Below are 20,078 nucleotides of genomic sequence, written 5' to 3'. Positions count from 1 at the left end.
CCTTAGATTACATATTTGCCGTAGCTCCGGTCAGAATCTGGAGATCTCTTGCTCTTTCAGAACAGACTCACAAACTTGACAAACGTGATATGGGCTCGCCATCTTCAATTCGCCATTTGTCAATGTGAACCACGCCCAATCTTCTTCCCTTGATTGATCGTGTCGTCCCAACCACGAGATGGTCCCGTCAATTGGCTCCTCCCCGCCGCAGGCGTGCCTTCCTCAACGGACGGCGTTACTGTGTTCCTCCCGGTCGATGGCCTGCACCTTCATCCTGTCTCAACATCAAACCTCTACGGGATCATCCCATCATCTCAAGCTTTCCACCCATATTCTATCTTGTTCTCCAAGCATCATCACCAACAGCATTGCCACCGCTCCCGACGCCGCCATGCCTCCAAAGATGCCACGACTCAATGACTTGCTTGCCCTCCTGGAGGTGTAATTTGCCCCAGAGAGGTGGCGCCTCCAGGAGGGACGGCGACCAAGGCAGAGCTTGAGGTGCAAGTTCATCTTCATCTCTTCATCTCCTCCTCCCCATCTCCTCCTCCCGCCGCCGCCTCGGCCGTCTGCTCTCGTCGTCGCCGTCTTGAGTGACTTTTTTGGACCTCCCGCCCCCAATTTGTTCCACCTGCCGCCACTTCTGGCCAGAAGAGCGTGCGGTGCACACTATTCGACTCTCGTTAGTTTCGCTAGGTCCACCTGACCACTTTGAACAGTCGCTGACAGCTGTAGCTGAGGGTGCCTCTAGTAACCCCTGGACCTCGTTCCCGATCCGTCTACAGACGTCGACTTTGGCATCCTTTCAGCGCCTCCCGAAGGCAGTTGACTTTTGGTCAACTCGATGCCATCACCCTACCTACCTCGATCGACAACCTCGCATACCACGCGAAACGTCAGTCATCTCCACAATTCTCTTTACTTGGCTTTGCCGGCCCTTTGAGGTTGCTGCCTCAACGGCTTCTCCTCTCCTCTGGTGGTGCTGTCTCTGCGACCTCTCTCTCTGCCCATCAGCTTGTCCTCCTTTAAAAACCATCCTTACTGGCTATCTCACCAACTTCTCCTCCCCTGCTGATCCAGTTCAATGCAAGGGCTTTGCTTGTTATCCCGGTGCCGAGGCCGTCCAGATTGTGGAAACTTTCACTGTGGATGGAAATGAACAGTGACGGATTGTGCAGTAGCTAGGATCGCACGGCCATGGACGGTTTGCATAGGCGTCGACTTGGTATGGCTATCATCAATGTGAATCAGAGCGGTCACAGGGGGTTTAAACGGCGTACAATGCCATGGACAGTTGAAATGTGATGCGAAGAATGCCTGGGGGTAGTCTTCTGGACGAGCGAAGGGGATGAGGCTGTTTATTCCTGGTATTCTACTCGGTTAAGATGTACAGGTAGCCCACGAGCTTATATGTTCCATGTTTCATCAATGCCGCGCGATCAAAAGCAAAGATGCCAGACGTTTTTGGGTACTCGTATTCCGATATTATACTAAGGAGATCGTTTCTCAAGCAAGCCAAGCCTGTTTCACTCATCAAATCTCTTTCTGATCAAGCACCTCGCCTGTCTGCACTGGTCCACCACCAACGTGACGCTGCCTCAAATTCCCAGCCGACTACGCAGTACGTTGCGTACCAGAAACTTACGTCGCCAGCATATGGGCCGCCCTTTGGAGGATACCATGGCATGACGATGATGAAGATCTGAATGAGAATGAAGAATATGGCTGCGACATCCCAAGCCTTGAACTCTGGGGGTCCTCTTCCGACGCGCTTGTTGTGACGCCGGACGATGTAGAGGCCGATACTCATGGCCAAAAAGAACAGCCCTTCGGGGTATGTCTTAAGACTCACGACTGGCTTACAGTCAGCAAGACGAACAACAGAAGCTTGTGATGTGGAAGACTCACCAAATTGGAATGCATCGCCAGCAGGAGGAGCTACAATCATGATGAATGTCATGGCCCACTTCAGTAGGTAGGGTCCGATGGGTGTTCCGAAGGGCTTTGTTGATACCCAGAAGGCAGTGAAGGGCAAGACTCCTTGGCTGATCTTGAGTCAGTAAATGAAAGAAAGTTATGGAATTGTGGTGAAATACCGTCCGATCTCACGAATCAATCGTGAAGCGCCGATCAGTGTAGCAAGGAGGTTACCATACGCACTCAGCAGCACAAGAACATTCAACGCTGTCACAGCACCACTAGTACCGAAGACACTAGTGAAAAAGACCGATGCAGCGATCTCATTCGACTCTGCAAACTCTTCCTTAGGGACTAAAAGCTCGAATCAGTACATGAGGCCATGAAGCTTGTGGCATCTCAAGCTTACCAGCAGAGAAATACGCCACGTTGCACAGCATGTACAGAACAGCAACGAGAAGAACGGAAATAAAGCCGTACTTCTTGATAGTAGGGATCGGTCTCTTGACTTCGTTGACTACATTAAAGGCGTTGGCATAGCCAGTGTATGAGAAGACGATGTTGACCAAGGCGGTTGAGAGGTCATTTCCGTTGTCGGTTGTGCCCTCAAAAGCGTTGCGAAAGTTGGCGTTTGGGTCTGTGATTCGAGAGACGTTACCACCGAGTACTACAAAGCCAGTGATTGATATACTGCAAAAGTTAGAGTGAAAAGATTTACGCGGTGGTGAACTGACAAGATGAGGGTGATGATCTTCAAGAACCCCAAGACGTTCACAGCCCAAAGGGAGTATTTGTTGTGAGCGATCACACCTGAGTCTCTATTAGTCGACACATGTTTCTAGCTTATCGGGGTACTCACAGATCACAGCAAGTGTGTACGCAGCGATGGCAACGCCCTTCATTTCCCAGTCACTCGGCGTCTTTCCAGCGATTCTCCAGAGATACCGAGACAGCACTACAAAACGACTTAGTGACTGAAAACTCAAAATACCACTGAAGACGAACCGATAGCATTGCTGCTACTGAACGACAACACAACCGATTGCACTGCATAAGCTATCGGAAAGAAATGCTTCGGTCGGGGGTATGCTTGTTCGAGGTATACAACTTCGGCTCCGGATCGACTTGGGAAATAACTAGCAAACTCTAGATACACGCAGAATCCGGCAATGGCCATGATGAAGCCGATGAACCAGTAGATCAAAGCGAGTCCTACAGATCCGGTGGCGTTGAGGATGCTTCCAGCTAGAGCAGAGTCAGTATGCTGACTACCAGTTACAAGACATGGCGATAGAACATACGCGTTGAAAAGATACCAGTACCAATCATCTGGTTGACGTTCAAGAAGATGATAGTCAACCATCCGACGTGATAGCCTAGAGGTGAGTTTGTCTCGACAGGCGCACCGATAGCCTCCTGATACGAAGCCTTCGCGTCATTTCCGCCCTGAACACGCGTAAAGGCAAGATTTCCATCGCGAAGAAGCGCAGGATCAGAGCTATCAGACGTATAGTTCTGATCGGCATCAATAACAGCTGGTTTAGCCTCTGGCTGAGGACGCCAGCGTGATAGAGAAAAGCCCATGGTGAGACGATGGAGATAATTCTCAAGATAAGGATACTCTAGCCTTCAGCAGGCCAGTGCAACCTCACATCTTTAAACAATTCCTCTTGATAATAGCCATGGGGAGATTTCAAGATACGAGCATGTCGATCCCTTGGCCCCCGGTCCCATGTAGATTGGCTATCGATTGCGTGACGCTAAGGACCTTCCAGACTGGTGAGAGCACGCCATAGGCCAAGGCGGCGTTGACGCCAAATTCAGTGTTACGCTGACAGGACCTTTTGAGTAGCCAAGGCACTAAAGAAGGTGATTGTAACGTTGATTCGGAGGTTTCAGTCAAATGATAAGCTGTAGGAATACGGTCTAAGTCTGCAAGAGGAAGTTGTTAAGACCGTAGCCAAGATTCGTTTGGATCAGCGCCCGTAGCTCGCATTGAGTTTTGGCTAAATGGATTGCTGCAGGGTGTTTAAATTAAGCATAATGTTAGTCCAGGCTGACTGGACGGGTATTAGTAGCCGGGTTCGGGCAGGTCCTCGTATCAGGCTGCATAAGTGGTGGAGGAAAAGGTGTTTCAGAGGAACAATGAGATGAGAGAATGAATGCCTCGATTGACGCTGAGATAATATCTGAGATCAGATCGTAGAAGGTATTGGTGGAGTATGCTGTTAGGACCTTGCTGGTAAAGACAGGCTGGGTAGACGAGACCTATAAGGTGAGCTAGATGCGAAGATGATCATGATTTACCGAAAGACTCCAGAATGGAAAGCAAAATGAGGGAATAGACGAAGGGGCGGGAAAGAAACGTTAACAAGAGGACGACAAGCTAGCCAGATACACGGGCACGTGCCACTCGCCTATAACAACTCGTCAACCTCCTCAGAGTGCTCGCGAAAAGTGTTACGCCAGGCAGCGTTCGTCTGACGAGCCGCAATGGCCATGGCCTGTTGCATACGCTGTTCAGAGGAAGCGACTCTTTTCCTGGGGTTGAATGATCCAGCAAATTGTAAAGTGTCCTCCGCGTCCATAGTAGCATCGGCCCCGTGACATGAAGAGGAAGTCTCATCCATCTGATAATGATCGCTGTTCTCCCCTAGAGACTCTTCATCATCCGAGGGGGGAATCGTGGTCCTTCCATTGACGACATCAGAATACTCCCAAGACCTCACGGGCGAATCTCCAAGGCCGTATCTCTTGGATACGGTGTCGGGTTCATCGCTGGGATCTCTACTGTGGAACGGTCCAACGTTATCGTCACGGTAGATATCTGATTCCTCATCTTCCTCAGGGCTGAGTCGGCCAGTAGGTGTGCCATAACCTGGTGACATAGACGTGCTGCGACGGCGAAAACGCATCTCAGTATATTCGCGCTGTTGCATGCACTGGGACAGATAAGCGCTGGTATGTCTCGATTCAGATTCCATGGCACCACGCGCCAAAGCATCTCCGATATCGTCCCGGTCGTCATAGCTGTCGGGTGACTCTGCTAGCCTGGACCCTCGATCACTGGCCAAGCATTCGATTGAGTCCATAAAGCTGTGTTCGGGTTCTTCGTCCATGTTTCCGTCCGCAAGTGACATTTCTGGACTTGACTCCGGAATGCTGCTCAACCTGGTGGATGATCCCCGATCACTTGGCGGCGACATCAGTTCTAACACATCATCAGTAATGAGAACCAGCAAGACATAAGATCGTCAACTTACTCATTCTGGTCAACTCATTATCCGGAGTCTGGCGATTCTCTCTCGCTTGCCAATGATCCACCAACGCCTTGAACTGAGGATCTTCCTTATCGCCATCAAAGACACGAAAGTCCTCCTCCGCAGCCCAAGCCGTCTCACACTCCCAAGGGAACCTCTTCCCAAGACTAAAGAAGATGACGGGATACACTCTCTTATGCATGTTTCATTGACCGTCTTTGTATCCCTCTGCCCAAAAACCAGCGAGACCATGGCGTTTGTCATAGCAGGCTGGTAACTCGTCTACTGACTCCAACAGTCCGCGATCAACTGGGGCGATGTACCTGCTCCGAAATCGAGGGAAGGACTCCCAGGGAAGAACGTAGGCGGGGTAGCAGATGCCATCGTCTGGCCACTTGATCCAGTAGATCGTCTTGGCGGTGATCTCAGCGGGTGTTACAGTGCCGTCCAGTTCCCGTGTGAGAATGGTGCGCTTTCTCGTTGCCACTACTTGTCGGATAGGTATATGCCGAGGATGTGAGGGGCTAACATCGCCAAGAAGCGATGCCATATCGCTGTCAGCGCGTGCGCCACGTTGAGGTCGATAAGGGTTGTCGCCAGTGCCTCTGGTAACTTGGGAGACGCCCTTCCCCTTAGACTTGAGAACGACCCGATCATTGTGTGCCTTTGCGATTGTAGCGTCGCAGTCTACGATCTTGATACCAAAGGCTTCAATGGCAGATGGACGAGTGGGTGGGAGCCTATGCGCCATAGCATGCCTTGCGGCAGCCTGTGCCGGCCGCGCAAGACCATCTGAGGGCAGATTATGCTCTTCACACTGAAAGACATACCACTCGCCACTTCCTGCCGGTGTCTCAGTGATCTTCTGACCGGAGAACCCACCTATTTCCGCGGTCGTGATCTCACGACAGCGTGCACGACGGTTGGGAGATGGGTGGCCTCCTGCGTCTGGGGAAATCTGCCTGCTATGGGAAGGGCTTCGAAGGCTAGGGTTGGGAGAGGCAGGGGAAGAATTCGCTGGATCGAGTGGCGCGTCGTTGTCGCTATCATCGCCCACGTCGGTAGGTGGAGTAGGTGGCAGAGATCGTGCCCTTAGTTTGTCGTGATACACAAGTATGACCTCCATAGCCTTGTCAGTCTTTGCCATGAATTCTTTGATGTGTGGCTGAATATCTGCCAGCGTCAGAGGTTCCTTGCGTGCTCTCCTAGCGATGTCGCGGCCGATCTTTTTCCGCTTTTCTCCCTACTCTTTGGCATAATCGGAATGGCTAGTGATATCTTGGTTATCCGCTTGAAGCTTACGCATCTCAGCACCCAGATCTCTGATTTGGTTGTCGAGATCCCAGTGGTCATCTTTCAGGCTGAGGACCTCGTAACCTACGAGTTGCCTGTGGCATTCTGCGGCGTTCTCTGCGATGAGCTTCACAGTGGCCAGCAATCTGAAGCAAGATTCAGTCTGGGAAACATCATCTCCATCCATGATGACTGTATGTGTACCAGAAAGACTTGGAGCTTTGATAATAGAGATATCTGGAAAAGGAAGTGTTGGTAGTGGAAGTTGATGTTGGAGATAGCAAAGACGATGGGAAAAGGAAAGAGGGAAAGAGCATAATAAATAACGAGTTTCTGTCTGAGAATGTCTGTTCCCGCGTCCATGCATCTACAAACACTTTCTCAAGTTGAGGCGTCATCAAATTGTGGCTAGTCGTTTGTCGTGTTACACGGTTTCCAAGAGTTGGCCAATAACGGACGAATAGTTCTGGGCAAAGATGAAGTGGCTTGCAGAAGTATGCACATCTTGTTATCTCTTCTCTCTAACATTTTGATGCATCGAACAAGGCTTCTTGATGTCCCTAAAAGCGTAGAAGTTATATATGAGGTATGTAGAAACATTATTTCCACGTCTTGTTGAGCAAGTCCTCTTAGTCTCGTGGCATGTTTTGCGGCCCCATGCTGACAAACATCAAGGTCTGACATTTTGCGACCAGACACAATCTTCGGGTATGTGCAGTGCAGTGGAGGCTATTCATGGGTACTTCAAGACAGGCTGCCATTCGTGTTACCCAATCTGCCAAGGTGATAGAGTACGTATCTGGTGAGAGATGAGTCGCATTTGCCCAGGCTAAGATAGCCTATCACCGGGGAGCATTGACCTGCGGATGAGTGCCTAATGGCCTGCGGATGGCTACTAAATGACCTATAGATAGGTAGCTTCATATATAAAGGTACTATAGTTATACTAGATACTTATAGATTTAGAAGCAAGTATTTACTTATTAGCTTTTAAGTAATATAAAGTTACGATTAATACAGGATTAATATAGAAACCGTAGCATTGACAAGTGACGATGGAAAGCCATTGACAGCACTACAGATTGCAAATAGCAATAGCCCCTCTTGAGTTGCTACAAAACCTCCTCTTGCAAGAAAGTAAAGAAAGTGGCGGACATTGTGCCCTGTTACTTGGCTGTCCAATGCAGCAGTGTTGTGTCACCACGAGTGCTGGCTTGGAACCTCACATACAGTATCCAAAGAGTGAAAAGTTCAAGAAAATAGCGAGTTTATCCACGAAATGAAGCATATAAACAACTCTGATTGCATCTGGAGTGTGATCCGTGTGGCCTCTTGACCATGGCATCCAGGCGGTGAACAAGGATGCTCGGTTATCGCAGCAGTAACAATGTCGCACAAGCTTGATCTAACGCTGAGATCTAGATCGGTGCTGCTGATTGCAGAGCTTGGATATTTCAAGCGAGTGCATGGTGCATGGCCCAGTCCCCAAGGACCCTGTAACCTCTTTGGCCCTGAGTTGACATACAGTATCGTGGATATTTTTCCTTAACTTCTCAAGGTTAAGACAAACATAAGCGGGCTTCAATACAAGCTGAAAAAGTGGCTAATTGAATAATCACCACCACGTACAACGATATCTGTAACGGTATTTGAGCTTAATATTAGATACAACTTCCCAAAAGAATTATTCACCGCTCTTTAAAACATCACAATGGCCTCTCCCGAATATTCGTCTCTTGAGAAGGAACTCGTCAAATTATATCGTGAATACCGCGAAACAAAGTCCATCGACGCCAAAGCCCTCTTCTTCTCACCAGAATGTCGTCAGATATGTCGCACAGACCCAACCTACGCTGCAAAAGACCGGGACACCATTCTCCGCTACCTACGTGAGGCAGGCGATGTCCTGCAGACAATTTACCACGAGGCGGGATGGGACATAAGTGAGATGGATCCCGCTTCCGTGAAAAGCTTCTACACTATGCGACCGCTCCTCATAAGCGAAAAAGAAGACTTCGCAACGGTCAAGGAATTGGCTCCCGCTGGTTTCGCGTCTTTGGAGGAGGTTTGTGATAAAGCGGAGAGTGAGAAGTGGGAGGGGTTGAGAGTCAATATGTGGACGGAGGATAACAAGGGAAGAGGGATTTTGGTCAAGGTTCAGTATTGGTGGAGGAAAGAGGATGGAGAGTGGAAGCAGATATTGCATGATATTATGTTCTTGGGGCCTGTTGATGGGACGGAGAAGGATGGGGGAGGTATCTTGGTAGAGGAGGGAGTCTGATGCAACTGGCCTCAATTCATCAATTGTCGATGAATGTTCTTCTGGTGAGAATCAGATGGTGCTCCGCTGCGGATGAGTACCTTACCTAAAGACGCTGCGGATGGGTACTAAACCCCCTAGAGGTTCACATCTCCTGCGCTAGGACTGCAGCCCATTAGGCTCATTTGGCAGCGATAGCAGTCAAAGCCTTTGGCGGAACAACAGACGGGACCTGCGCCACACATTTGTACCCACTAATGCCCTGTAAATTGACTCCTGTTTATCGGAGGAGCAAATGGAGGCCCGATATTCTTCTCAAGAGCAGTCAGGCTACAGGGCGTTAGTGAGGGAATGGTCACTATTCGACCCCGCAGCTGCCTGCTGCCAAGAATTGTGCAAACGCTGGATCCAGTAAAGCCCAGGCGACAGAAGCTGACTCTAGACCACTACAGGCATAGCCTCCCACGATTTCAGGTCACTATTCTTACCAGCAGCAACTGTCAACCTCATAAAGTGGCCATCCCCAATTCGTCTTGACAGCTTCGCCCTCACAATACCGAGGTTAAAATCTCTCAGCATCGGTTCCGAATCACAAAGCCCAATGCACAGCGAAAATGGCCGGCCACTTTCTCGATCTACCACCTGAGGTACTTTTCAGCATTTCGGATTATCTTGAGCCGGATGATCGAAAGAACCTCAGCCTGGCCAATTCCAGCCTTCGGGCCGCGATGGCGCCATGTCTCTTCAAAGTGCTACGAGTCGATTGTCCGCTTGTAGAGGATCACATCTTGCCTACTATCGTCGATAAATATGGAGCGAATATTCTGGAATTGAGGTTGAATGTTACTTTCTACCCGGAGAAGTTGACTGAGACGGCCGATGAGGATGAGGATGAGGATGAGGAGGAGGAAGAAGATGAAGAAGAGACCGAAGAGGGTGGGGATAATGCTTCTGATTTGGATATGTCAGAGAATGAAGAGCATGGCAGCGAAGAAGAGGATGAGGATGAGATGGGAGTCGACAGTGACGAGGACGAGGACGAGGACGAGGACGAGGAGAAGAACGACATTGACAATGAACCTGACAATAGATGGTACTGGGAAAATCCTCCCGCATCAGTCTGGGCCCGAAAAGAAGCAGACACACCAATCATCCAAGATCTCATCCGATTCAAGGGTCTACCGCGCTGCAAGGCCCTGACAATCTACACCAATGGCGAAAAGGACTTTGAGGGCGAAGTGGACTGGGACAACAACGATATCGGCAGAAACTATATCTACTTCTGCTGCGAGCCCGAAACTTGGTGGCAAGTCGAGCGAAAGGAACAGACATATTCATGGCGCGCTGCTTTGCGGGATATGTACCGCGACATCGCTACGCTGTCGCCAGTCGATGAACTTACGATCTCGAACTTTCTCCCGCGAATGGCGTCGTTCTGGGAGGACAAGAAATGGGCTGAGTTTCTGGGCCGGTTGAAGAAGTTGACGCTGAATACGTATGGCGGAAACAATGGCGCTGGTTGGCAGGTTAATACATTGCCTGGTTTTCACGCTTTCTTCAATGAATTGCCGGCAAACGTTCTTGGCCATGCGAACGCGCTGGAATACTTTAAACTCAAGACTCACGACGATGGCTTTCTGGGCGGTGAAGGCTCGCTGTACATACCTCCTGGTTGCATGCCCTCATTGAGGTCGTTGCACGTAGACGGTATAGCAGTGACCTCCGTACTGACAGATTATCTCAAAGCAGCAAATGGCAAGCTTTCTAAACTCTGCATCACGGAATGCGTGGCGTTTGCCTCCGATCCGAATGGTGACGATGCACCAAGGTGGGCTGATCTATGGAAAGCTGCACGTCAGGCTCTGAAAGCACCTGCGGAGGTTATTTGTGTACCGACTAAGGAACGGCCTATTACGGAAGACGAAGGGGATTATTATGGTGATGAGGTTTATGTGCCGCCGGCTGATGAGGATGACAAGATTAAGAGTTGGAGAAGGAAGGTCAAGGAGGAGGAAGGGCTTTGTATTTGGCCGTATGGGTGGTTGGATGAGAAGTATGGGTCTATCTATCCTGATCATGAGGTGAATCTTGAGCGTCTTGAGAGTGGGGAGGATAATATGGAGTTTAAGTTGTTGATGGAGGAGGTGAAGAGAGGGGGCGGTAAATGTACGGTCTCTTGATCCGGTAGATGCATGGTGTAGTATGGACCCAAGGTAGGCTGAGTTATCGACTGGTAGATGGACCTTTGGTGTTGCCGAATCTACAGAGGGTCTTTCCAACTGATGTTGACTTCGATGTCGCCCAGTGACCCAACAGCAGTTGCAATACGAGCCATGACAAACGTAATGCAATGATAGACCGCGAATCGGAACCACAATGAAAAGTTCATGCTTCGCAAAGTTGTCTTGATATCCGCCAAGAGTTCACGTGTACTCCTCCCCTCCCCTGTCTCGTCTATATCGGGAGCTGCTTCAACGGCCGCCACCGTTTGTGGAACACTGATAACCGCATGAATAATCTGTAGCGTGAAAAAGACACCGAGGGTAATCAATCCAACAGTCGTGCTATTCTCCTTGGCCCATTCTTGAACAACATCGACACCATTTGCCAACAACAAGAGCAGGCCGAGCTTGCAGACAAGGTCTGGTATCTCATCGACAATGTCGCAAGCTAACATGGTACCGATGAAGTGCAGCCATTGCTTAGCGGTGACGCAACGAAGTAGTCTGATGTTTGAGTTGAGAGATATAGGATAATCGGACATGATCGATCGAATCCAGAGGAACTTTAGAGGTGCGAGGATAATTGTTGTGATGCACTTCACGAGGAAAACTGGGAGAGACTTTTTGAGGTAGAATTCGAGAGCGGATTCTGCAGCCGCGCCAACAAGCCATGTTCCCAAGCCTTTGGTAGGATATATCGTCGACCAGAATGAGGTGTTTTTCGTTTGACCGAGGATTCCTGTCGTTCCGTCTTCAGAGGTTGAGGGTTTGAGTGAGCGGACGTGTCGGAGGGCAGTAAGCAAGGGGTAATAGTCTTGATATCCGTAAAGTCCCTATTCACGTCAGTTTGACTTTCGTAGCGGTGTCATGATACGCACTGCGTAGAGAAACCATTGGACGGCGTAGCGCAGCACACCCAAAGGATTCATTCTTGCGTTTCAGACGATATTCGTTTTCGGAAATTTGGGCTGATGCTGTCAAAGTTTATACGTGAGTCAACTGCCGAGATGATCAGTAAACAAGCTTAAGAGGATGCATCATGACAAGTAAAACGTGGCTCATCGGTCAAATCTTGTACAGCCGAAGGATTCACGGACATTTCCCAAAGCTCTACTTGTCCGTGAGCAATCGGCCGAATTGTGCTGCCTAAAACCCACGTCTCGGCGGCTTTTGCTAGTGAGGCTGAAGGGCGCAGACGCAATTGGCTGGTCTATACGCGCAGGGAGGGCGACTAGCAGCCCTCTGAGGCCGGAACTTTAGTAGCGGGGCCTTGGCAGAGAACCACTGACGAAGCTTCGTGCGCAGTCGAACATCTTCAGTCATTCTTATCTGGGCCTCTCCACGGCTCATCGGGACAACCACATCATCCGTCCGTGGCTTTTTTTATTACCAAATGGATAAGTCTATACGCGCTCAGCGTGTAAGAGCGTTTTCTCGCAAGACTCGTACAGGTTGTCTCACATGGTAAGTCCCGCATATCCGTCCTCTCTTTTCTCTTGACCTGCTGATGCAAGTCAAGTAAGAAACGACACAAGAAATGCGACGAGGGGAAACCCACTTGTAACAGATGCAGGGATGGAGGGTATGTCTGCGATGGTTATACGCCCCAATCAAAAGCCGTCACGACAAAGACGCAGACTCGCACTCTGCCGATTCTAGCTGCCAAGGCGACGCCGACTCTGCCTCTGCTACCGGGAGATACGCTCGAGTCGAATTACTACGTTTATTTCTTCTCTGATATCATCAGCCAGTTGGAGATCACGCCGTATCTGAACAGAGACTTCTGGAATAGGAATATTCTTGTTCCGAGTCAGAGTAGCGAGTGCGTTCGACATGCGGTGTTGGCTTTGGGAGCGACGCATTGGCAGTATTCGGCGCGGAACGAAGTATCAGCTGCGTCACTTGATCGATTCGTTTTGAGGCATTATAACGAAGCTATATCGAAACTGACAAGCAACCAAGAGTCACCGCCGGATATGTCAACGGTCTTGACGTGTTGCATATTATTCGTTATTCTGGAGAGTCTTCGTGGGGACTTTGGCGAAGCAATTCGACATCTCGAGTCCGGAACTAGGATCCTGACAAACCACATCCCAAAAACATATCTCCCCAATCGCGATTTCCAAGAACTAGCTGCAATATTCCACGCAATCGCCTCACAAGTCGCCATCTTTTCTCCGGAGCGCGTATTCCCCGACGTGACGCATCTTCTGATGCCAGCGGCAAAAAAACAAAAGCGCATCGAGGGAGAATTCAGAAACCTCGATGAAGCAGAAGATGTCATGAATAAGTTTGACGACATGGTGAATCATATTTCTTGGGATCTTGATCAGGAATGGGAGAATGAAGAATCAGAGTGTAACACGCAATGGTCGATATTACGAGAAAACGTACAAACATGGCAATGCCAGTTTGAAGTTCTGATCAAGAAGTTATCAGCTGGCAAGGAGCCTATTGACACTGAAAAAGTACTTAATCTGCGGATACAGCATAAACTATGGGAACTCCTCATCGAGGAGCAATCCTCCGTCGACGAAGACGTCGAAGCTCATCTTGATCCCGCCGAGTGCAATATTCTGCTCGATCAATTGGAGAAACTATGGTGTAACCCATCACGACCACGCTTCGGTCTCAAGATCGACCTTACAGCAGCTTTATTCCAACTCTACGTGTACTGCACGGATGAAAATGTCCGACATAGGATTATATTCATGTTGAGAGCGCAGAGCAGGAGGGAAATAATTTGGGATAGCGGGCAGTTGGCGGATTTTCTGGAGAATGACATGGTGCTGAGGGCTGTTGGGTTGCAGACGGATCGATGGCCTGAGATAGGACCTTCAGCTAGTGACGGAGCGTTGTTGGTGTTTCGGCCAAAGAGCTCAAGGGAAAGTTCCGAATCTTGATGCGTGCACTTTTGGCGGGCCATTGAAAGGGTTGGAGCATGTCACCAAGTGGGGAGTGTTTGTACGCGCTGTCTAATCAGACGCTGACATGGAAGCGCTAGCGAATCATGGCTGATGTTGGTTGTCAATGCGGCTGAGAGCTTGCTTATATTAAGGATCTGTACGCACTTTGAAAAGCTATTTGATGAGATGTACGCCATGTCGTGCCGTCTCTGTGCCGAGATGCGGGAGGCAACTTGTCTGGAATGCTGATCAGAGGCATTCTGGATATAAATATGCCAGCAGACCACTTACACTGATGAGGCGTCAGAATTCAGATCAACACTATCACTCTTATTTACAAGCACGACAATCACTCAACTCAAACACCATGCACTTCAGAAGCCCAGTCTCCATCGCAATGGCCATCATCTCCTACGGAGTATCAGCCACTCTAGGCGCACAAGCACGCCCCAAAGCAGTCGTATACCGCGGCCCAGCCTCATCAGAAGGCTGTCCCGAAGGCGTACGCGATCTCCTCGTCTCCTCCCCCTCCAACTTCGAAGTCGTCTTCGCTGGTCCCAATGAACCAATCGACGTGATTGAAGCTCTCAAAGGCGCAACGGTGTACGCCCACGGCGGCGGCCCAAACTGGAGCAAAGCATACCGCTCAACAAAGAAATACGAAAAAGCAATCCAAGAATTCGTCAAATCTGGCGGTCACTATCTTGGTTTCTGTCTCGGTGCTTATCTCGCTGGACCAGTTAACGGATATAATCTTCTTCCCAAGGGCGTTGATACGGAGCAGGAGATTGAGCGTCGAAAGGCACAGGTCAAGGGCGAGGAAGACACGGTCATCAATGTTGATTGGACTTTTGAGTCGGGAACTACAGAGCATAAGAGATGGTTGTATTTCCAGGATGGTGTTGTGATTAGGGGCATGGACGCGAGTAAGCCGGGAAAGATCGTCGGACGGTATTCGGCGAATGGCGATGTTGCTGCTTCGATTACACCTTATGGGAAGGGTTCGGTTGGACTTGTTGGACCGCATCCTGAGGCTGATCATACGTGGTGTAAGTCTTGACCGACGATGTGCTTTGGGAGGGAAGAGTGCTAACTGTTTGCAGATGAAGGAGCGGAGATTACGAACCCTGAGGGTATTAGACTTGATATTGGGCATGATTTTGTTGAGGCTACTGTTCATGCGGGGTCTCACAAGCGCTGTTGAACAAGTTAATATTACGCGGCAAGAATCTCGGACTTAGCTAAATGGATAAGCATCAGGAGTGGCAGCCATAGCGAGCCTAACATATTCTCTTCTTTTCTTCTTTTCACAACATGCCTCTTGGTTGGTTTATCTACTTCAACATTTCATAGTTATCAACGCATTCATATTCAATAGATTGGTTTCAAGAAGTGAAAGTTTCATTAAGCTAGGAGATTCTCTAAGCATGTGTTAACAAGACCATCAAAGCCAATCCATCAGTCTAAAATCCACACCAAGTCAAAGCACAAGGCCCATTGCATCTGCAGCTTAGTGCAGACCAACAGCAGATCGGATAGAGTCGATGAGGATGTTGTTGGAATCACCGCCAGCCTCGTAGGTACCGAATCCAGCAAGTTTGTGCTTAAGAACAAACTTGCCCTTGGCGTAGAAAGAAGCAGCGTTGTCGTAGCTAACGTAGATCTCACGCTTGGCATCATAAAGAACAGGCTACTCAAGTTAGTCCATATCCATAATTCCAGGTGAAAATGACTTACTGTCTGACTGCAGTTATCCCAAGCAGAAGCAATACCAGAAGCAGGGTTTCCCTTGGCATCGAGGAAGTGAGCCTCCTTGATCAAGCTCCAGAAAGGATAGGTGCCTCCAGGAGGGCTGGGGTTACCGCAAGCATCGATGCGAGGATCGTTGTCCCAGCTGCTTCCCTGGAAGCGATCGGTAGAGTTCTGGGCGGGGTACAGCTGGAGCTTGTGGTTCTTGCTCTTGCCGAACGCAGAAGTGCTGTTGACCTTGAAGCCGTGGCCGTAGTTGGGAGCGCCGAGGACGAGCTGGGAGGCGGGCATGCCGGCGCCGGTCCACTGGGTGATGGAGTCCTCGGCGGCGCCTTGGTCGTTGCGGGGATCGCACTTGCGGTAGAGAGGAGAGTTGGGGCCGGCGACTGCGGACCAGGCGCCGTAGTAGTCGTAGTTCTGAACTGTTAGTATAGATGAGGTTGTAGGGGAAAGTTACGTACCATGAGCATGATGTAGTTGAGGACATCGGCAAAGCCGCTGACATCCTTGGAGGCTGTGCCATCCTTGCCGTTCCAGGGGAAGACGGATCCAGCGGCGGTGATGTAGTAGTTCTTACCCTTAGGGTCCTTGCGAATCTCCTTGAAGAATTCAAGAAGGTTGGCGGTATCATTGTCGTTGATGACGTTACATCCGAGACCCTGGCGGTTAGGGTACTCCCAGCTGATTCCGTCAGTCGATTGATTCCAATCCCTTTGAGAGTTGAACTTACTCAATGTCAAAGCCTTCAAAGCCATACTTCTCAACAAAGTTGATGACATTCTTGACGAAAACAGTGCGGTTCTTGGCACCGTCGATGTTGCTAGACAGGAATCGGCTTCCAGCCCAGCCGCCGATCGAGATGAGAGGCTTGACATTGTGCTTCTTGGCATCCTTGACAAAACAAGGAATGTTCTCAGGCTGCGACCCAGAAACATTGAGGGATCCATCAGGCGTAGTCTCAGCAAACGCATACTTCACATCAGTGTACTTGTCCCAGGGCATAGCCGAGACAGGAAATCCCCTATTGGCGTGGAACCCCGCAAAGTAGGTCGACGCAACCAAGTACCCCTCACTATTAACAGGGGGGATGACGCTGGCGCTACCAAGGCTCAGCAGGCCTACAAGCGAGGCCGAGATGGCTTTGAGGGACGGCATGTTAATGTTAATTTTACCGAGAATAAAAAAAAGAGCGTAAGAAATGAAATGAGTGAGAGTGATGAGAGTCGGTTAATTACTCGGGGGGTAAGCAGTGGGTTATATATATGTCTGTCGTTGCATTACAATGCTACTCTAATAAGCTTTCTGGACAATTTCGGCGCATCGCAATAAAAAACGTACCAGTATGAGCCCTCAGCCTGCAGCATTAAGCCTCAACTCCCAGCGCCCGTCGCAGCGGCAGTTAAAATCCCCTGAGATGAAGCGCTAGTGCAAAGTTTATTCCCTTTGACTCCCCGCTTCTAGAAAGCGTCCCTGTCATTTCCGCATCTGCCGAGCTACGGTTCGTGCTTCTGTCTCATGTTTAGGGGGGGGACGGCGACGCGTTGGCTGAGCCGTGGTTGGTACGTCATTGACTTGTCGCTTACATTACCGAGAGAGAGGATAGATCTGATGGCGTTGCCACTGGTGGTTAAAATGCTACTGTGCCGCGTATGATGCTACGGTACAATTGAAGATACGGGAACTTTATGGGTGATAGACTTCATCTCATTTCACAGTGAGGGCGATTCTCTGGGTAGAAATGATCCAAAAAGGTCCGGTTTTGCCGTGTTGTGGTTACAGTGGGTTAACTACCGTTCCAAAGGGCCGGGGGATCTTCACTGAGGAGTCAGGACGGGAGAATTCTGGTTTAACCGCTCGGCAGGTATTGGAGGGTATCGCGAACACGAATGGCTGTGATGGATGGGATTGGATCACGTACGGACGATGATCGGAACTTTTTACTCAATTTACATAATCGATGAAGGATGTTTGGACACAAAAGCATCTCTGAAGGGAAGAGTCTCGCGGTCCCGGCGCGTCGCGTATTACCCGCGTAAGAACACCATTCGGAGAATATCACAGCCAACCGCATTCCCGTGAACATCACAATTGAGATGACAAGATCAGATAAAAAAGGCGATTAATTCTGTCCCACGTACCTCCTGCGCGACCTCCTGTTTTGTCATGCGAGTACGCCTCCGGATCAAATTATCCCGGAATTGCCGGCGCATGAACCCCGTCAATGTCGGGCATGGACCTTCATACCCTTTTGTCGGCACGATCCGGCATCCCACCGTTGGAATCCCACTGCCAAGAATAGACACTGTCGATCATGTCACGGGGTAGAATGATTGGAGGCCGGTGCGATGTTTCTGTTGATGGTGAAACGTCAGAGCCATTGCAGGTTGAGCCCGCTGGTGAGAGGGCTGGATAGATTGCACGTCATGGTTGGTGGTCCAAGTAAGGTAATGAAACAGTCGGGCTGACTCTAACGGCTGTGTCAGTTATGAACGATAAGATATAGCTTATGGGCTTGAACTTTCCTTACTATCGCGATAATCATTTTTTAAACACCTGATAGCCTCTCCGACGGTTGGCGATATATTTATTTAACATTTAACTTCAATGCAACGAAAGGTCTAGGGTAAGCAAAGCAACGAGTCAGCCAATCAGGTCACCTCGGGATCTCCTGCCTATTGCAGGTCCCTCAATTCTTCCCCACGCACCAACAACCAACTCGCTTGTGGGGAAGACCATTCATTCTTATCTCGACTCCAGCGACGATAGCCGTCACTCCAACTCTGTATTTGGGGATAGTCTAGTCTCGCTGTCGGGATCACTATCTTTCTTGATGGTGTTTCGGCACTTCCGGGCTGTTGTGCTGACGGCTTAGCCCGGCATTGACTGATAGCTGTTTGCTATACTCTTTGGGAAACTGACATGCTTCTGGAATTGAAGATGTAGACTAAGTGTTAAATCATGATGATGAAAATGGAAGCTATAGGTCTGGGGAAAGGAGTAACAGTTTCCGAAAGATTCGTGTATATAAACTGTCGCGATCTCAGCACCAAATAGACTTCATCACTCACAATCACAACACAATCATCTTAACAGTCTTTGACTTCACTTACACTTCTCCCCATCTTCTCATCTATAACCTTCAAAATGGCCGCCGTCAACGCAGACACCCTCGACATGTCCCTCTTCTTCGGCACCCCCTCCCAAAAGCAAGACTTCTGCGACTCCCTCCTCCGCCTCCTCAAAAAGCGCGGCGGCGTCAAACTAATCAACCACCCCATCCCCTCCACCTCCATCCACGAACTCTTCCTCCAAACAAAGCGCTTCTTCAACCTCCCCCTCGAGACAAAAATGCTCGCCAAGCACCCTCCCCAAGCAAACCCCAACCGCGGATACTCCTTCGTCGGCCAGGAAAACGTCGCCAACATTAGCGGTTACGAAAAGGGGCTTGGACCGTTAAAGACTCGTGATATCAAGGAGACTGTGGATTTTGGATCGGCGACTGATGAGCTTGTTGATAATATTTGGGTTCCGGAGGAGGAGTTGCCGGGGTTTAGGAGTTTCATGGAGGGGTTTTATGAGATGGCGTTCAAGACGGAGATGCAGCTTCTTGAGGCTCTTGCTATTGCTCTTGGTGTTTCTCCTGATCACTTGAAGGCGCTGCATAACCGTGCGGAGAATGAGTTTCGAATCTTGCACTACCCTGCCATTCCTGCCTCAGAACTTGCAGACGGTACAGCAACCCGCATCGCAGAGCACACAGATTTCGGAACCATCACCATGCTTTTCCAAGACTCTGTCGGCGGTCTTCAGGTCGAGGACCAAGAGAATCTCGGAACATTCAACAACGTGGAGTCAGCTTCTCCCACCGACATTATCCTCAACATCGGTGATTCTCTGCAGCGCTTGACGAATGATACGTTCAAGGCTGCGTGCCATCGCGTCACGTATCCTCCTTCTATCAAGGTCGGGGATGGCGAGCAGGTCATTCCTGAGAGATACTCTATTGCTTACTTTGCTAAGCCTAACCGAAGTGCGTCTTTGTTCCCGCTGAAGGAGTTTATTGAGGAGGGTGTTCCTTGTAAGTATGAGGATGTAACTGCTTGGGAGTGGAATAACCGCCGTATTGAGAAGTTGTTCTCTGCTGAGGCCAAGGCTTAAAATGGAGGGGTATGAACAGATTGTGATAGTTATAGCATAGCGGAATTTATTTACTACAGTATTCTCTTGATGCCAGTTATCTGCATGATCGGGATTCCACTGATCGGACTAGGCTTTGTGTTGCCAGCTGAAAGCTTAATCTTTTACGTGGCAGTCATCCCATAGTTGCCTCTTGGCTGTCACAGACTGCCAGTTTTGCCCTCTAGAACTTTATCTCCTCTCTTTTGAAGTTCCAGCATTGCTACTCCTAATTGTCCATGAATACCATCCTCAGATAAAGTGGATGACCCAGAACATGTCTGGTATCCACTAC

At 49.6% G+C, this 20,078-nt stretch overlaps 9 protein-coding genes across 9 annotated transcripts; 5 read left to right on the top strand and 4 right to left on the bottom strand.

The window, feature by feature from the left end:
• Nucleotides 1–1,549: 1,549 nt before the first annotated feature.
• Nucleotides 1,550–3,501, bottom strand: FTJAE_3332 (high affinity methionine permease; the record flags this gene model as incomplete). The annotated part of the gene is made up of 7 exons (XM_037349618.1): nt 1,550–2,045; nt 2,097–2,271; nt 2,327–2,607; nt 2,652–2,727; nt 2,777–2,872; nt 2,923–3,162; nt 3,219–3,501. The coding sequence occupies 7 exons, from the start codon at nt 3,499–3,501 to the stop codon at nt 1,550–1,552; spliced, it is 1,647 nt and encodes a 548-aa protein (XP_037209724.1).
• Nucleotides 3,502–4,334: 833 nt separating this feature from the next.
• On the bottom strand, nt 4,335–6,657 carry FTJAE_3331 (uncharacterized protein; the record flags this gene model as incomplete). The annotated part of the gene is made up of 4 exons (XM_037349617.1): nt 4,335–5,128; nt 5,181–5,344; nt 5,468–6,382; nt 6,425–6,657. 4 exons carry the CDS (start codon nt 6,655–6,657, stop codon nt 4,335–4,337), a joined length of 2,106 nt encoding a protein of 701 aa, XP_037209723.1.
• A 1,524-nt stretch (nt 6,658–8,181) lies between these two features.
• On the top strand, nt 8,182–8,751 carry FTJAE_3330 (uncharacterized protein; the record flags this gene model as incomplete). The annotated part of the gene is made up of 1 exon (XM_037349616.1): nt 8,182–8,751. One exon carries the CDS (start codon nt 8,182–8,184, stop codon nt 8,749–8,751), a length of 570 nt encoding a protein of 189 aa, XP_037209722.1.
• Nucleotides 8,752–9,344: 593 nt separating this feature from the next.
• On the top strand, nt 9,345–10,910 carry FTJAE_3329 (uncharacterized protein; the record flags this gene model as incomplete). The annotated part of the gene is made up of 1 exon (XM_037349614.1): nt 9,345–10,910. The coding sequence occupies one exon, from the start codon at nt 9,345–9,347 to the stop codon at nt 10,908–10,910; it is 1,566 nt and encodes a 521-aa protein (XP_037209721.1).
• An 80-nt stretch (nt 10,911–10,990) lies between these two features.
• On the bottom strand, nt 10,991–11,881 carry FTJAE_3328 (uncharacterized protein; the record flags this gene model as incomplete). Its single annotated transcript, XM_037349613.1, has 2 exons — nt 10,991–11,785; nt 11,831–11,881. The coding sequence occupies 2 exons, from the start codon at nt 11,879–11,881 to the stop codon at nt 10,991–10,993; spliced, it is 846 nt and encodes a 281-aa protein (XP_037209720.1).
• Nucleotides 11,882–12,527: 646 nt separating this feature from the next.
• FTJAE_3327 (uncharacterized protein) lies at nt 12,528–13,855 on the top strand (the record flags this gene model as incomplete). Its single annotated transcript, XM_037349612.1, has 2 exons — nt 12,528–12,534; nt 12,612–13,855. The coding sequence occupies 2 exons, from the start codon at nt 12,528–12,530 to the stop codon at nt 13,853–13,855; spliced, it is 1,251 nt and encodes a 416-aa protein (XP_037209719.1).
• Nucleotides 13,856–14,225: 370 nt separating this feature from the next.
• FTJAE_3326 (biotin ligase) lies at nt 14,226–15,062 on the top strand (the record flags this gene model as incomplete). The annotated part of the gene is made up of 2 exons (XM_037349611.1): nt 14,226–14,907; nt 14,962–15,062. The coding sequence occupies 2 exons, from the start codon at nt 14,226–14,228 to the stop codon at nt 15,060–15,062; spliced, it is 783 nt and encodes a 260-aa protein (XP_037209718.1).
• A 306-nt stretch (nt 15,063–15,368) lies between these two features.
• Nucleotides 15,369–16,762, bottom strand: FTJAE_3325 (glycosyl hydrolase family 18; the record flags this gene model as incomplete). Its single annotated transcript, XM_037349610.1, has 4 exons — nt 15,369–15,548; nt 15,596–16,024; nt 16,069–16,288; nt 16,338–16,762. 4 exons carry the CDS (start codon nt 16,760–16,762, stop codon nt 15,369–15,371), a joined length of 1,254 nt encoding a protein of 417 aa, XP_037209717.1.
• A 1,989-nt stretch (nt 16,763–18,751) lies between these two features.
• FTJAE_3324 (gibberellin 20-oxidase) lies at nt 18,752–19,765 on the top strand (the record flags this gene model as incomplete). Its single annotated transcript, XM_037349609.1, has 1 exon — nt 18,752–19,765. One exon carries the CDS (start codon nt 18,752–18,754, stop codon nt 19,763–19,765), a length of 1,014 nt encoding a protein of 337 aa, XP_037209716.1.
• Nucleotides 19,766–20,078: the final 313 nt, after the last annotated feature.

The sequence above is a fragment of the Fusarium tjaetaba genome, assembly GCF_013396195.1.
Source record: "Fusarium tjaetaba strain NRRL 66243 chromosome Unknown NRRL66243_c0000063, whole genome shotgun sequence".
NCBI classification, from domain to species: domain Eukaryota; kingdom Fungi; phylum Ascomycota; class Sordariomycetes; order Hypocreales; family Nectriaceae; genus Fusarium; species Fusarium tjaetaba.
This window is presented reverse-complemented; position numbering and strand designations above follow the sequence as displayed.